General features: G+C 37.6%; 1 protein-coding gene and 1 long non-coding RNA gene across 2 annotated transcripts in view; one reads left to right on the top strand and one right to left on the bottom strand.

Moving 5' to 3' along the window:
• suclg2 (succinate-CoA ligase GDP-forming subunit beta) overlaps nt 1–7,171 on the bottom strand; it is a 95,650-nt gene extending 88,479 nt beyond the window's left edge. The window contains exon 1 of the mRNA XM_056734921.1: nt 7,025–7,171. Within this exon, the coding sequence (XP_056590899.1) occupies nt 7,025–7,108 (84 nt within the window). The 5' untranslated portion in view covers nt 7,109–7,171. The remainder of the gene's footprint in view (nt 1–7,024) is intronic.
• The window catches only part of LOC130410318 (uncharacterized), a 44,660-nt gene that overhangs the window by 20,187 nt on the left and 10,251 nt on the right, over nt 1–14,222 (top strand). The gene's annotated exons all lie outside the window — the stretch shown is intronic.

Raw genomic sequence — 14,222 nt, 5'->3', positions numbered from 1 at the left:
GTTCTCTGACGTCAAACCGCACGGTCTTATCCTCACTGTGAACTTTTCTGATCAGCGGCCATCGAACTAGGATGGAAGCTATGTTGGAAGTTAGTTTTAATTAAAATATTACATATTGCAACGTTTGAATACATGTTTCAGTTGTTTGTAAACATGAATGCAATAAAATAACAGACAATTTAAAACTTGCGCGACCTTACATTGTACAGGTTGGTAACGGTAACACCCTGTCTGCAACACACACCGGCAGCCCGAAGCAACACGACAAGACTATAAAACCCATTATACACAGAAATTCTGTCCCCCACTGGATGTGGCAAACGCCTTGTTCTTAATGTTTTTTATTGTCGCATTGCACCGGACGCGTACGGTGTAGATGGATGTATTAAGTTGGGATGTGGGGAGCATGTGTCGAAATTACTTTACACTAGATATGTTATCTTTCCATCTATCAAACTATATTATTCAACAATATCTCAACTCGCGAGGACAGAACGCTCAAGGCTGGATTTCAGCATTTTAAGACATTGGCTATAATTTGTTCATATATTTCTCGCCTAAAACAATGATGTAAGTCTCTAATCTTGTGTTTAACGTTATCTTCGTTTACCTAGCTGCTTTGTCTAAAAAAAATGTTAGGTCTTGAATGAAAAATATGTTTCAAAGACTGTAAGGGTTTTACAATCATGATGCTCTCCTTTGGACCTAAAGCTTTTTGATATGGTTTAATGAGAACACTTTTGTGATAACTTACACGGTAATTAATTTCTATAATTGTTAGTAACCAATGTGTGACCCTGTCTCTGGAATCCAGGCTGAAGTCTCAATGTAATTTTGAGATTTAAAGCATAATTTGTTTTCAATTATTAATTTCAATGTGATTTCAATTGTTCACATGTTCTTACTCAGTTAATGTTACAAGATATCAAGGTTATAAAATGGTAACTTATGAAAAAATGGCATTAGCTTGTTTTCACAGGCAGGATCACAGAAATTACTTTACATGTAATCCACAGCCTCCACAAAAACTTCAGAGTGCATCCAAGGCAGTCTGGAGAGCTAGCTTCATGTTGTGACACACTTGCAGCACCAGATCTGGTCTGTTATCAATATATTTTTTTGTAAATCAATGTTTTCTGGTTCCCTTTTCTATCTATTTGTATAATCTCCTTTTAAATAAAGAAACCACAATTGCTTTATCACAGACTGTAAATATTCACCTGATTCACCAATATTCACAGAGACGAGTGTCCTGAAGGCCCTTTTCTTTTCCTGTGAGAAAGTCCTGAAGACCTCATCAAGAATTACCTCGTAAATCTAATTGTCAGCATATTCAATTTTATTTTTATTATAAATGTGTGTATTTTCTAGTTGTGATAGCAAAAGGCAATTGGAATGATTTTTTTATTTATATACAATACTTTTAGGATAACAAGACAGATGTGAGGGTGACCTTAAGCATCTTATCGTTCGCTACTCTGAAGGATGGAGAACTTCATGAACCATATGCTGAAATTGGCATAGCAATCGGGTGATTCAAGTTTTGAATTGTTTGACTTCCGTTACATAACATTGTGATAACATTAACTAGGATTTTCAGGAAAATAAATCATTCAAAAATATTTTTTATTTTCAAGCAATATTTGGTATGGAATTATAGGCCCGGTTTAAGCACTATGCCTTAGTTGAGTTAAGATAATTATCATTTTTATAATAATGCAGTGCATTTTGAGACGAAACAATGGCACGGTTATATTTTAAGATATTTCTGGGCAAGTTATATTGAGCTAAAACAGGTCACAAATTTTTTTTAGTCTGGGACTAGCCTTAGCCTTAAAATTAAGTTGGAAAAACTTTTTTAACTCATTCGCCGCCAGCCTCTTTAAAAAAAGTTGCCAGCCTACGCCAGCGTTATTTAACATTTTCACCCAACTTTAATGGCTCACAGAAAATTTTCTGTAAAGAATATATGGACAAACATGTCAAATATATGTCAAATGAAAGAACAGAGTCTCAGCTTTCAAATAAAAGAAACCATATTCTTCTATCTTCATTTGTTCGTTTTTTATCACTCAGTAAATGAGGGTAGGTTTCTTCTTAAATGTATCACTTTGACAAAACAGCTGAGAGAATTTACGTTCTTTTAACAAAGCTTCCGCCCAGATTCCACTCAGAACAATCATTAAAAACCGCTAAAACATAAACGTTCTAGGGTCTGGGATTCTGTACTTTTTCCCAAAGGTGTGTAATAGCGCCACCTGCTGTACAACAGTACAAACACTGATTGCCGTAATAACTCGTCTTTGGCGGGGAACCGTTTTTTTAAATGACGAGATAACTCGTCAATGGCGGTGAAAGAGTCAACTTAAACCAACTGTTCATTTTTTACACTGCAATAGACCCTAAAATGGTCCCTTCAGATAATTGAAAGAAAACATGCCAACAGAAGAAATATCCGATTCGTATGACTTTTAACTTTTCCTCAACTACCATTGAAACAGCCATCACAACTTTTAATTTTCTGTAACACTAAATTCAGCCTCATCATAATCATCATTACAGAAGAATTATCCCAAATGGAGCGGAATATATGTGGCCCACAGGAGCATTCGAAGTAGGAACGTCTCCTTGAGAACACTGCCAAAAGTCCTTTGAATGATCGCTGCCTTCCTAAATTATTGAAAACGCCTAAACAGCCCTCATGAGTAACGGAAATGGCTATTAACCTTGGTGAAACGATATTTAAATCCGGTTACAGAAAACTTGCTCTACTGTATCCCTGGCGGCCAAGAAATGTAAATGTGTTCTTGCTGTGGACAGATGGGAGCAACGCATGCTGTTTGAAGTTCCTTCACCAGAGGAGTCGCACCCTCCCACCCCGGTTTAAAATATTCAGCACGTAGCCTCATCCCATGGACTCCGCTTCTCTTGTTTCGGCACTCCAGTCGCGCTTCTCAAGCTGCCACGGTAATGTGAGGCCAACGAGCTTTGACGACTTTAGTCCTCACGTAAATATTTTGTGCGAACAAGCCGCAAACGTTCCTTTAACTTCTGGAGGCACAGCTGTGAGATCTGTGATGTGAGGAAAACAGCTTTGGAATTATCTCTGCTTCCAGACAGAAATGTTTGAGGCAGCTCTGGCATTATCGAACATCGTCCGTCTCAAATCAATCTCCTTTTTTTGGGTATTGTCGAAGACAACCCATCTCTAATTTTTAAAGTGTCAAAATAGAGGAGACTGAATTGGCGCGATATGCGTCTGCCTGAGCGGCACTACATCTGATTGGCCAATCGCTGCTGCCTATCTCTGTGGTAAAAGTTTAATAAAACGGAAATAGTAAAATCTCAGGGACACTGGTAGAAGAATTCCGAGTGCAAAGGTTTGTGACGGCCGATAGCGTCAACGTACGCGGTAACTGATTGAATAAAAAGATCATTGATCAATGTCAGCAACTGGCAGAGAGCCAGACTCCTAAAGAGACAGAGAAATATGGACGTGATCCAAACTTGCAAAGTCCAAACTGATAGAAAACTGCTGCCCTAATCTACATCTCATTTATGTCTAAGAACATCATGACATCGGTTTTTAAAAGACTAGCTTCTGAAATTAACCGTGACCTTCACACAATCTTCAGGCCTTTGGAGATCATCTTTATGAATACCTTTTTTAATCTTCATGCTTTAAACATCTTATACCATAAAGATGTCATTTCTGATAGCAAACATGCCTTAAAAAAAGACATTGCGATAAAGATAGTATAAGTGCACTTGGCACTATGTACCATCTCATTAGAGCAGGAGCCGATCTCAGATGGATGAGGCTTGTACCAAGTTGCAGCGGGTTGCATCTCATTATACCACGGAAATGAAAATATATGCTATCTAAGCACTCTGCATGCACTACTACTCCGGATCTTAGGGCAGCATGGACTGCACTGAGTAATGAAGTGATGCCCTATTTACTGAATTGGTGTTCATCCAATGACATTTTCCTCTGTATAATCTCTCTACATAACTTTAAACCCCTAAACTAAAGGGACTAATCTAATCATTAGAATATCAAAAGTACCAGAGATTGAGAAACCAAATGAATTAAATGATTTGGCAGTTTAATATGGAAGTAATATTAACTAATGTTTCCTCGTGACATCTTTCTGTGTTGTATTTTGGGAACTGAATCAGTAAACTGATTGTCATCAAGTCACAAAATCAGGTCAGTCAAATATCAACCATGTGGAGGGATTTTCCTGTATAGAGAAAATGGAGGCGGCCGCCTCCTCTTGCCAAAACTATGTCGGGTGTCTTCACAAGAAACGCTGCGAGCATTTAACAGACTGTCATTTGTAACTGCAGTTGCGGCATTGGATTGGTTATCAGCACACTTAAGCGGGAAGTATGGTCCGTCCGTGTCCACATGACGAAATTTTCGTCATTAGAAGGTTCCACGATAGTCCACTTTTTGAGACCCCGCAGTAGTGCCGCCTACAACAGCGCATATGGAAAAAATGTGCACTAGTCCACTACATGTCAATACACACAGAAACTGTGCAATGTACCATTATCGAAGAAGAATGATACAAAACCAACACGCTGAAACCAAGAACAGTAAGCTTAGAAGCATATCCTTCTCCAAACTGTTTGGTTGTTGTTCTTGTTGTCTTGCTGTTTGCTCGGAATGTTTGCAATGGCGAAAACACATCCTCAATCATTAATTTGCAGTGGGTCTGTAAATGACATGACTCGGCGCTGCCCTCAGACGCATTTGTGCGCGAGACGGACACGGACGCGAAAAGTCAAGTATAACCGGGCCTTTAGGCGATTAATAGAGTTGCAGAACAAGAGCTGGCTGTGTTTCGTGTCTGTTTGTTTTGCATAGTACGTTTAATTTCTTGAGATTTCTTAAATTAACATGAAGTACATTATTAATGTATTTAGCTGTGCAGTTGGATCGTTGAATCAGCGTATAATGTACACAGCGAGTTCGCCAGTATGAATGCACATCGTGATCAGAACGACTCGCACACGAATGACTCATTTCAACCGATCATTTAAACTATTGAACTTTTCAGTCACTAGCAAATATAAGAGATCATTGAATCATTTAAAATGAATCCCAGAGAATGCAAGATGTGAATGAGCTTTGATCATTTAAGTCATTTAGTAAAACCGGTTAATTAAGTGGGCTGAAAAGTTGATGATTATAGAAAGCGTAATTCTGTTTGGTTAAATAAATGTAATGTTTAAATAACCTCATAATTGTCATTTTCAACTCATTTCATTAGAACTTTTAATATGTCACTTTGGTTAATGCACTTAAAGGTACGGTATGCCTATGTGTGTGTGTGTGTGTACAAGATCAGGATGGCACCACCTCCGCCTCATTTTGAGCCAGTTTGCATGTTTGCTAAAAGTCACTGCAGAACATCGAATGTGTCCTGTACACTACAATCTGATGTACAATCTGCTACAAAAAAATGATTTAGGAGACATCATGCTTTTTTACAAAAAAGGGAAGTATTAATGGCTAATGGAAGTACCTAGGACATCTATTATTGTGTTGAAAGAGGATAATGTAGCCACTAATGTGAACACAACATTGCACCATTACACTCCAGTTTGCGATTTTGCTTGTATGAGGGTGATTATTTGGTCGGCACATTATTTTTTCAAACCTCAAAAATTGTAGATAATAGGTTTGGATTATTCGGATTGTATTATCGAATAAATAACCTGCATGTACACGTATATCTACATTTGAATTACTTTTTGGTACAGAGTTTGATAAAGAAGAATACAAAGAGAACTTCTCAAAGAGAGTCTCTATCCTCTGGAACAGATTTGTTTAAGGTGCCAACAATAGACCTTGAACTATTTAGGAAAATTAGTCAGAATGAAAACAGAAAATAAGACGCCATTCAATGACCTACTTGAAACTTTCTTTTTAACTCTCCAACTGTCCCAATGACTGAATTTCCAAGACTCCTGTCATATCATTTGCCTATCAAAGATATGTTTTATTCTACTGTACATGAAACGCATCACCTCATTTAGGTTAACTTCACTTCAGTATTCCCCTTCCTATTGAACACTATTGTTCGCAGCAGATTAATCATGGCATACTGTAAACAGTGTGTTTGTTCCATATCATTAAAAGATTTATTGAATGATGTCACATATGTAAGGGTTAATCCACGACGTGGAGGTGAAGAACCACCCGACCCGAAGTGAAAACTGAGAATTTGTAAAATTTGTATAAGCATTCTGACAACAAATAGCAAGAACATTTATGAAACAAACGCATGTTTCATAACACATAAAAGTAACAGGAAAAACAGGTTCAATTCCTGAGCTTTTTGTATGAGTCTAAGGCAAATATTAGAATCGACCTTTAAACCTTTGCCTCACACTGACAGCAAATGTCATTGACCAGCTCAGCAAGAGTTAAGTCACTGATGGGTCAAAGGTTGATAGATGGACATGATTCTGGCCTATTGCCCCCAGACAGCCTGAACAGAGGACACAACTGAAGGTGAAACAATGATTTCATAAAGCTTTAAAAAAAGACCAGAAAAGCCCCAAACACACAACTTAATTCACAAAATCAAAGCATAGGGTATAATCTTGAAAAGAACCTTTGTAACACAACCATAAATATCCAGGATCAGTTCCAATTCATCTCAAATTCATCGTAATCTAATTGCAGGACATGCAATTGTATTAATACATTTATATGCTTACAGTATCACATCACAAGTGTGACAGGGCAATAGACACTCCATAAGAGTCCCAATAGGAGAATGATCGTTTATGCATCATCAAATTACGTTAAACTACCATCACTATCGATCATCACACACTGAAACGATCGTACATTTATCAAACGACACTTTTGCTTGATCTGACAGCTCCACACATGAAAAAGCATCCTGTCAGCAGCTTCAAACTATCAGACAGCGACAGAGTCTTTTACTCGTTTGGCTCAACACGTGCTGGATTGTTAAAGCTAAAATCGCCGCAGTGTTACCTTATTTCTGTTCACAAACAGATGTTTTGTACTTGCTCCTCGGAGTCCTCTCACTACAGCCTTGCAAGCCATGGATGCCGCCATGTTGAACCGGAAGAGAGTCCTGAAGCGCTGACACGTGTGCTGAGCGAGACCGAGTGACGTTTACAGATTTGTGTTACAGGTCTCGAGAAACCTTTTGTCAAGATTACACCCGGATTTAATTTACACTCTTATCCTTATCTGCTTTGTAGACAAAAGGTTATTTTGATATATATGAAGAGTTTGGATTCAAAATAAGATAACTCCGTTTAAAAAAAATAAAAAATCAGGTTTTTCATTGAGCATTCCAAATAATATTAACTGCAGTTTTAATTTAAGATATAAAAACAAAAAATACAGCAAACTAACACAATAAAACATTATGAAAATATTAAAAAACATGTTTTTTGAAAAACTTAAAAATGGAGTAATCTCATTTTGGAACCAAACTTTTCATTTAGTAATATTTGGCATTTTGTGTGTTTAAAAAATCGCATGCAGTTCTTCATAAAAACATACAGTATAAATCTATATGTAAAAACTGTATAGTATTTATGCAGAGGGATGAAGTGCATGCATAATAAAAAGTTTATAATCATTTATTAGTAGTTAATGATTAATTTATTTGTTATTACCTGTGCATACCTGGAATTATATGCAAAAACTCTATACATACAACTTAAAGGGACTGAATCAATAAACTGATTGTCATTAAGTCACAAAATCAGGTCAGTCAAATCTCAACCACGTGCAGGGTTTTTCCTGTATAGAGAAATTGGAGGCGCCCGCCTCTTCTCGCCAAAACTGTGTTGGGTGTCTTCACAAGAAATGCTGCGAGTATTTAACAGACTGTCATTTGTAACTGCAGGGATGTGTGAATAAGTGCATGCATAATAAAAAGTTTATAATCATTTATTAATAGTTAATGATTTATTTATTTGTTGTTCTAATAATCAAAAAAAATATTTTAGCAACAAAATTGTATTTCTGTTATTTAGATTGTTGTTATTAATCTATTTAATAAAGAAAAACATACATGCATATGTGGGGTATAAGCAGTGTTTATTCCCTAAGCGCAAAGGACGTTTCGTTGAGACACGCTGACACACACACAGTATATATTTTCTCACTCACTTTCTATTTTTCAAAGCACTCAATACTTTCTGACATCACGAAAGGGCAGCAAGGGCAAAATGATCATAAAAGCCGGTGATTATGATAGAGAGACATTTGCTTGGAACTTATCTGTCAGCAGAAACCCATTCAGAGAGGATAATGAACCACTGAGAACGTAGGGGAATCTCTGTCTCTCTCTCTCTCTGTCTCTCTCTCTTTCTCACACACACACACCCTTTTTCACGTGACAGTCACATAAACAGGCCTCTCTCCCTGTTCACAGATTGTGGTCTCGTATTTTCACATTTATTACTTTCCTAAGTCTCGTTCATTTGAATACACGTTTTGTTATATTTTTATAACTTAACACTTTGTTATATATATGCTGGAATTAAAAATTGAAATGGAGTCTCTACTAAAGCAGTTAAGGATGCTACTGTAAATTTGACGTCTTCTTCTCTTCTGACAGCTGAAATTCATCAAATTTTTCCTTTTTTGTAAAGTCATGGGAAAAGTAGATTTTTCTCTTGGGGCAAATGGAAATGAAAGGAACGATATTTGCTATTGTTTCCTGAATATGTCACTAGCAACATTCATTTCCATCCCAAACCTGGAATTATGAAAAAAGTCTATACATACAACTTAAAGGGATAGTTCACCTAAAAATGAAAATTCTGTCATCTTTTACCTGTCACCCTCTTGTCATTTGACTTTCTTCCGCAAAACACAAATTTTAAAGTATGTTGTTAACCGAACAGCTGTGGTACCTATTTCGTTTTGTGACAATAGAAGTGAAGGGATACTGCCATTATTTGGTTACCAACTTTCTTTAAAATATTTTATTTTGTGTTCTGCAGAAGAACAAAAGTCAAACTAGTTGGAAATAACATGAGGGATTGTAAATGATGACAGAATTTTCATTTTGGGGTGAACTATTACTTACTTTTAGTGTTCTCTTATTCTGCATAATATTTTACATCTTCCTTCTATGCCAGCCAAACTCTTTCAACTAACTGCACAGGGTGCACGTCTATTTTTATTGTGTTGCATATTTTTTACCTTTCACCCATTTTAAATCCATCCATCATCCAAAAAGCAGAGTTGCAGATTTTGCACAATATTTCAATCTGTCGTCCAAGCTGTCTTTCTGAGAGAGGATGTTTGTTTGTCATGCTATAAGAGCTGTAATATGGTAATGATGCTGACCTGAACTTGGATGGTTAATAAAGGGCGGGGATTCTTCTCAGCTCACCGAACAAAGCTTTTTGCTTTTCATACTGCATTGATATGCAGGCTTTATCCAAACATTTATGCTTCGGTCAGATTTTTTCCATAAAAGTGTTTTGTATTTAAATTTGTGTCTCAGTTGCCGTATGTGCCGTACTTTTTTCAGTACAGTGGTCAGAACTCATGAATGTCATTCAGGATATTTTTCCCTATTTTTGCATGCTTAAGGAAGAGTTCAGCATCCTGTCATATTTACGCACCTCATGTCATAGTAAACCGTTAAACTTTCTATATTCTGGAACATCCAACAAAATAAAACAAGACAAATGTATTCAACTTTATTAGAGTTTTGACAGTATTCTTTAAATGATCCCAATTTTTTTTTATTTTGGTCACAGGTCATTAAGTATACACTCTGAAAAATAAAGGTGCTTTGCGATGCCATAGAAAAACCCTTTTTGTCTAAATGGTCCCACAATTAACCCTTAACATCTGAAGAACCTTTCTGTTTCACATCTTTGTGGAGACTAAAGGTACTTCAGATTAAATAAAGGTGAGAAAGAGATTTTTTTATACAACCTTTGAATGAATGGTTCTTTATATCAATACAAAATGAAGAGTGTAGAATTACAACGGTTTTATTTTTCATTCAATTCTATCATGGGTTACATAAGAAAATTCCTGCACATAATCAATTTCAAGTCCACTTCATCCAAACCCCCTTTTTCATTTTGATAGCCGTCCAAGAATCCTACTTTCAGGAGAGAATGTGTTTCATGTCCATCCTCCGCTGGGATGCGCAGCCCCAGAAGTTGCACTGTGGTGATGATACACCTCCTCTGCTTTCAACGCTGTGAGCTAGCAAGTAAACAAGTGCATGTAAATAATTTCATAAGTACTTCGTTGTTGCTATCATTTGCATCAAAAACCCTATGCCATGCCTGGGGAATGCGTATAGTGTAGAAATAACCCCCACTATCTTACCGGCAAACCATTTGCCTGCCTATGAGCAGAGACCCTCTATTTCTGATAGAGACAGGCAACAAGGTTTTTCACAATTCTATTAAATGTTATTTAAAGTTGAAAACTTAAAGGGATGTCCAGTATTCTAGTGAAGATGGTGAGACTGTTCTGCCATCTTTCTTACAAACCACAGCACAGTTGGAAGCTGCAATAAGAGCTGAGAAGGTGCAACATTGACTTTAGATCACAAAGCATCCTAATAGAGTCTGGTGGTGTGTCTTTTCCTCTCTCTGAACAATTTGTTTAACCTGTACACCCCGGTAGCTTCAGCAATCGCACTGCAGTTCCGCAAAATCCAAGAACATCTGGCCCCCTCATCGGACATCAGTCTAACTCTGACAGCGAGGAACCTCATTAGCTAAAGCAGAGAGAGGAAAAGAGAGAGCGAGATGCCCAGTTTCACTTTCCCTCACAGCTTGGTTCTCCAAACACCAAAGCCCTCAAGCGCGTTAAGCCTCTTACCTTTCCGTCTCTCCTCTTTTTCCTCTTCAAACCAGTTCTATGAAAGTCCCGTCTGCTCAGATTCACCCTAACCCACTTTAAAAGCTATTCTCCTCCAGCTTAATGCAAATAAGGCCATTTCATTTTACTGTGCTGGCAGTACGTCTTCCACTAAAAAGAATGAAAAGTAATGGCACGCTCCATCTGCGCGCAGGATGTGGTTCCTTTTTAGGCCGTGGTGGTTTTCCTAAGCACTGAGCACTAAGGGTTCTGTTGCGAGTACATAAAATACACTTATAATCTGCAAATGAGGGGTTGAGTTCACATCTTAAACAACATGTTTGCTGGTGTGGCATTACATGACCAGAAGAAAGTCTTGTTTTTTTTAACCACAGCAACACATTGTGATGTACAGAACGGAGAAAGGAATGCAGTGAAATGCTGATTCAACAGCGCAGGCTTACTCACAGAAAGCATAAACTTGCCAACGGAGGAAAAAAAATAAACCCGTCATAGACAGGAAGAATTGTCGAACTGGTGCCGCATCAAGATTTAAGATTCCAAGCATGCAACAGTCTTTACATATTTCTGCTTATGACTGACAGAGGATGCACATTTCAAAAGGACAAAAAGATGATCAGCGATGTCACATGGTCAGTAATTGGCCATCCAGAGACACTCTCAAGTGCCATATCTTTCAAAAGAACGTGCTAAATCACTCTCTTCAACACCTGAGCATCGATTTCAAACACATATTCAGCCACTAGAGGTGATTTAATATGGCAGCGTACACGAACACAGGACCAGCCTGCATTTATATTCAGCGCTCAGCGAAGGATTCGACCGACTGCGTAGTCGTATTATAGCACTGCCAATCTATGTAAACAAATTCAAGGTTTTCAAGGCAGAGCTGCTAAAGACATAACCACAGGAGAATTCAAAAGAGCAACGCACAGAATGCTTTATAGGTATATGGCTGCTCCACACAGCAGCTCATTTTTAGCCGGCCACGGTTTGTTTTGTTTTTATGTGGCATTTAGGGGCAGTTTTATCTGTAATGGATTACAGCAGACAAGAAATTAGCACAAATAAACTCCAAATGAATCTGGAGTTTATGACTGAAATTTTTGTGCATCCCAACTAATACAAAAATTTGTGTTTACAAGTCATAAACTCAAGAAGACCAGAAAAAACTGTCACGCTCATACTTATGAAGTGTTCATTTGCAAAAACTGATTTTAATTGTGCATTCTAAGTGAAATCAATCAATCTGCAGTTGTTTTGTTGATTAAGTAATAATAACTTGAATAAGACAACTTGACAATAACTAAAAATAAACAGCTAACACAATTAAACATAAACGATTTTTATCTGTTTTTGCAAATAAACTCTTCTGATACATATAACACACAGTAGCATATCAAACAACTCTGTATATCTTCCAATTTACAAATATTTGATGACACTTAGCTGAGGAATTGGATTAAAAATGCACAGATCAGACTTCTTAGGTAAGATGTGAAGACATACAGCTGCAATTTGTACTGTAGTTTATTTTTGCATATTTTTACAGCATTTTAAAAATACACAAAAATCATCTAAAATAAACCAGTAAAATTCCGTACAGTACAGTACAGTAGTTTTGTTCAGTGAAACAAAATTCAAAGGTCAGATTTCAAAACCTCACCCATTTGAGTGCAACTACCTCTTTAATCATCACTTTGTAAAAAATCCCGTAAAAAAATGGAAAATGTACATTTTTCCTTTTTTTAAGGCATTTCCGTTAATGCTGAATGTAATTTAATGTCGTGCAAAATGTAAAATACAGGTCAAACATAAAAAAATACATAAAAAATGAATAAGGAAGATTCCTTCATACTAATAGAGTATATTATGCCCTGTTTGTGTAGTGCAGGATCTCTTCATCACCTTCATACTGCTGGTGGTCTCCATTATGGAATGATCTTGAAGCAAGAAATAAATAAAAATGAAACAAGGATTATGCTTCCACAAGGACGCTTTGCTGCATACATACATACAACTTCAATAAAACTCCCACACATGCTTAAGGTGCTCATCATTCATTATAATAATTATTAACTATGTTCTGGAGATGAATAATATCAAACAGAAGGAACAGTTCACCCCAAAATTTAAATTCTGTCTTTATTTACTTACCCTCAAGTTATTCTGATGAACACAAAGATATTTGGAAGAATGCTTAACCAAACAGTTATTGGCCACCATTAACTACCACAGTAAAATTGCTGTGTAAAGTTAATTGTTCTGTTAGCTCAAAATAGGATATTTTGTTGAAAGCAGTTCTGGAATTTATACAGATTTGGAACTTTTTTATTTTTGGGTGAAATGTCCCTTTCAAAACAAACATGCACATAGAGTTGTTAAGGGAGACACAGGGTCATGTGACCTTAAGTGATGTATACATAAAAATCTCTTAATGAGGAAATTTAATTGTTTAAATTTTAAACAATTTAAAGCAAAATCATTAAAAGCTTACATAAGGGCAGCTTTCAACCAGGTGTCTTCCTACCCATTCCAGAATAAACTACAGGATGACAAGCAGTCTGGCTTCAAAACAAACCACTCCACTGAGACAGCACTGCTATCGGTCACAGAAGCACTGCGGCTAGCCAAGGCGGAATCTAAATTCTCGGTCCTGATTCTGCTAGACCTATCTGCAGCGTTTGACACTTTCAATCACCAGATACTGCTAGCAACCCTGTCATCACTAGGAATCACAGGCTCTGCCCTCCGCTGGATCAAATCCTACCTCTCCGACAGATCCTTCAGGGTGTCATGGAGGGGCTCACTGTCCACGGCTCACCACATGATCACTGGGGTCCCTCAGGGGTCGGTGCTTGGACCGCTGCTTTTTTCCATCTACACGACATCACTGGGACCCATCATACAGGCACATGGCTTCTCATATCACTGTTATGCCGACGACACCCAGATCTACATCTCGTTTCACCCAGACGATACCAATGTAGCAGCTCGCATTACAGCCTGCCTCGAGGACTTCTCAGCTTGGATGAAAGACCATCACCTCCAGCTGAACCCTGCCAAGACCGAACTACTCGTGTTTCCGGCACACCCTACGGTCCAACACGATTTCAACATCCATCTTGGCAATACCACAATCACCCATTTCAAGCCAGGAACCTCGGAGTCATATTTGATGAACAGCTGTCCTTCAATGATCACATTGCAAAGACAACACGGTCATGCCGATATGCCTTATTCAACATTAGAAAGATCAGACCCTATCTCACGGAGCATGCGGCACAACTCCTTGTCCAGGCCCTGGTAATCTCAAGGTTTGACTACTGCAATGATCTCCTTGCTGGTC

The sequence above is a fragment of the Triplophysa dalaica genome, chromosome 21 (assembly GCF_015846415.1).
Source record: "Triplophysa dalaica isolate WHDGS20190420 chromosome 21, ASM1584641v1, whole genome shotgun sequence".
Classification (NCBI taxonomy): domain Eukaryota; kingdom Metazoa; phylum Chordata; class Actinopteri; order Cypriniformes; family Nemacheilidae; genus Triplophysa; species Triplophysa dalaica.
The sequence above is the reverse complement of the archived record's forward strand: the minus strand, read 5'-3'. Positions and strand labels throughout refer to the sequence as shown.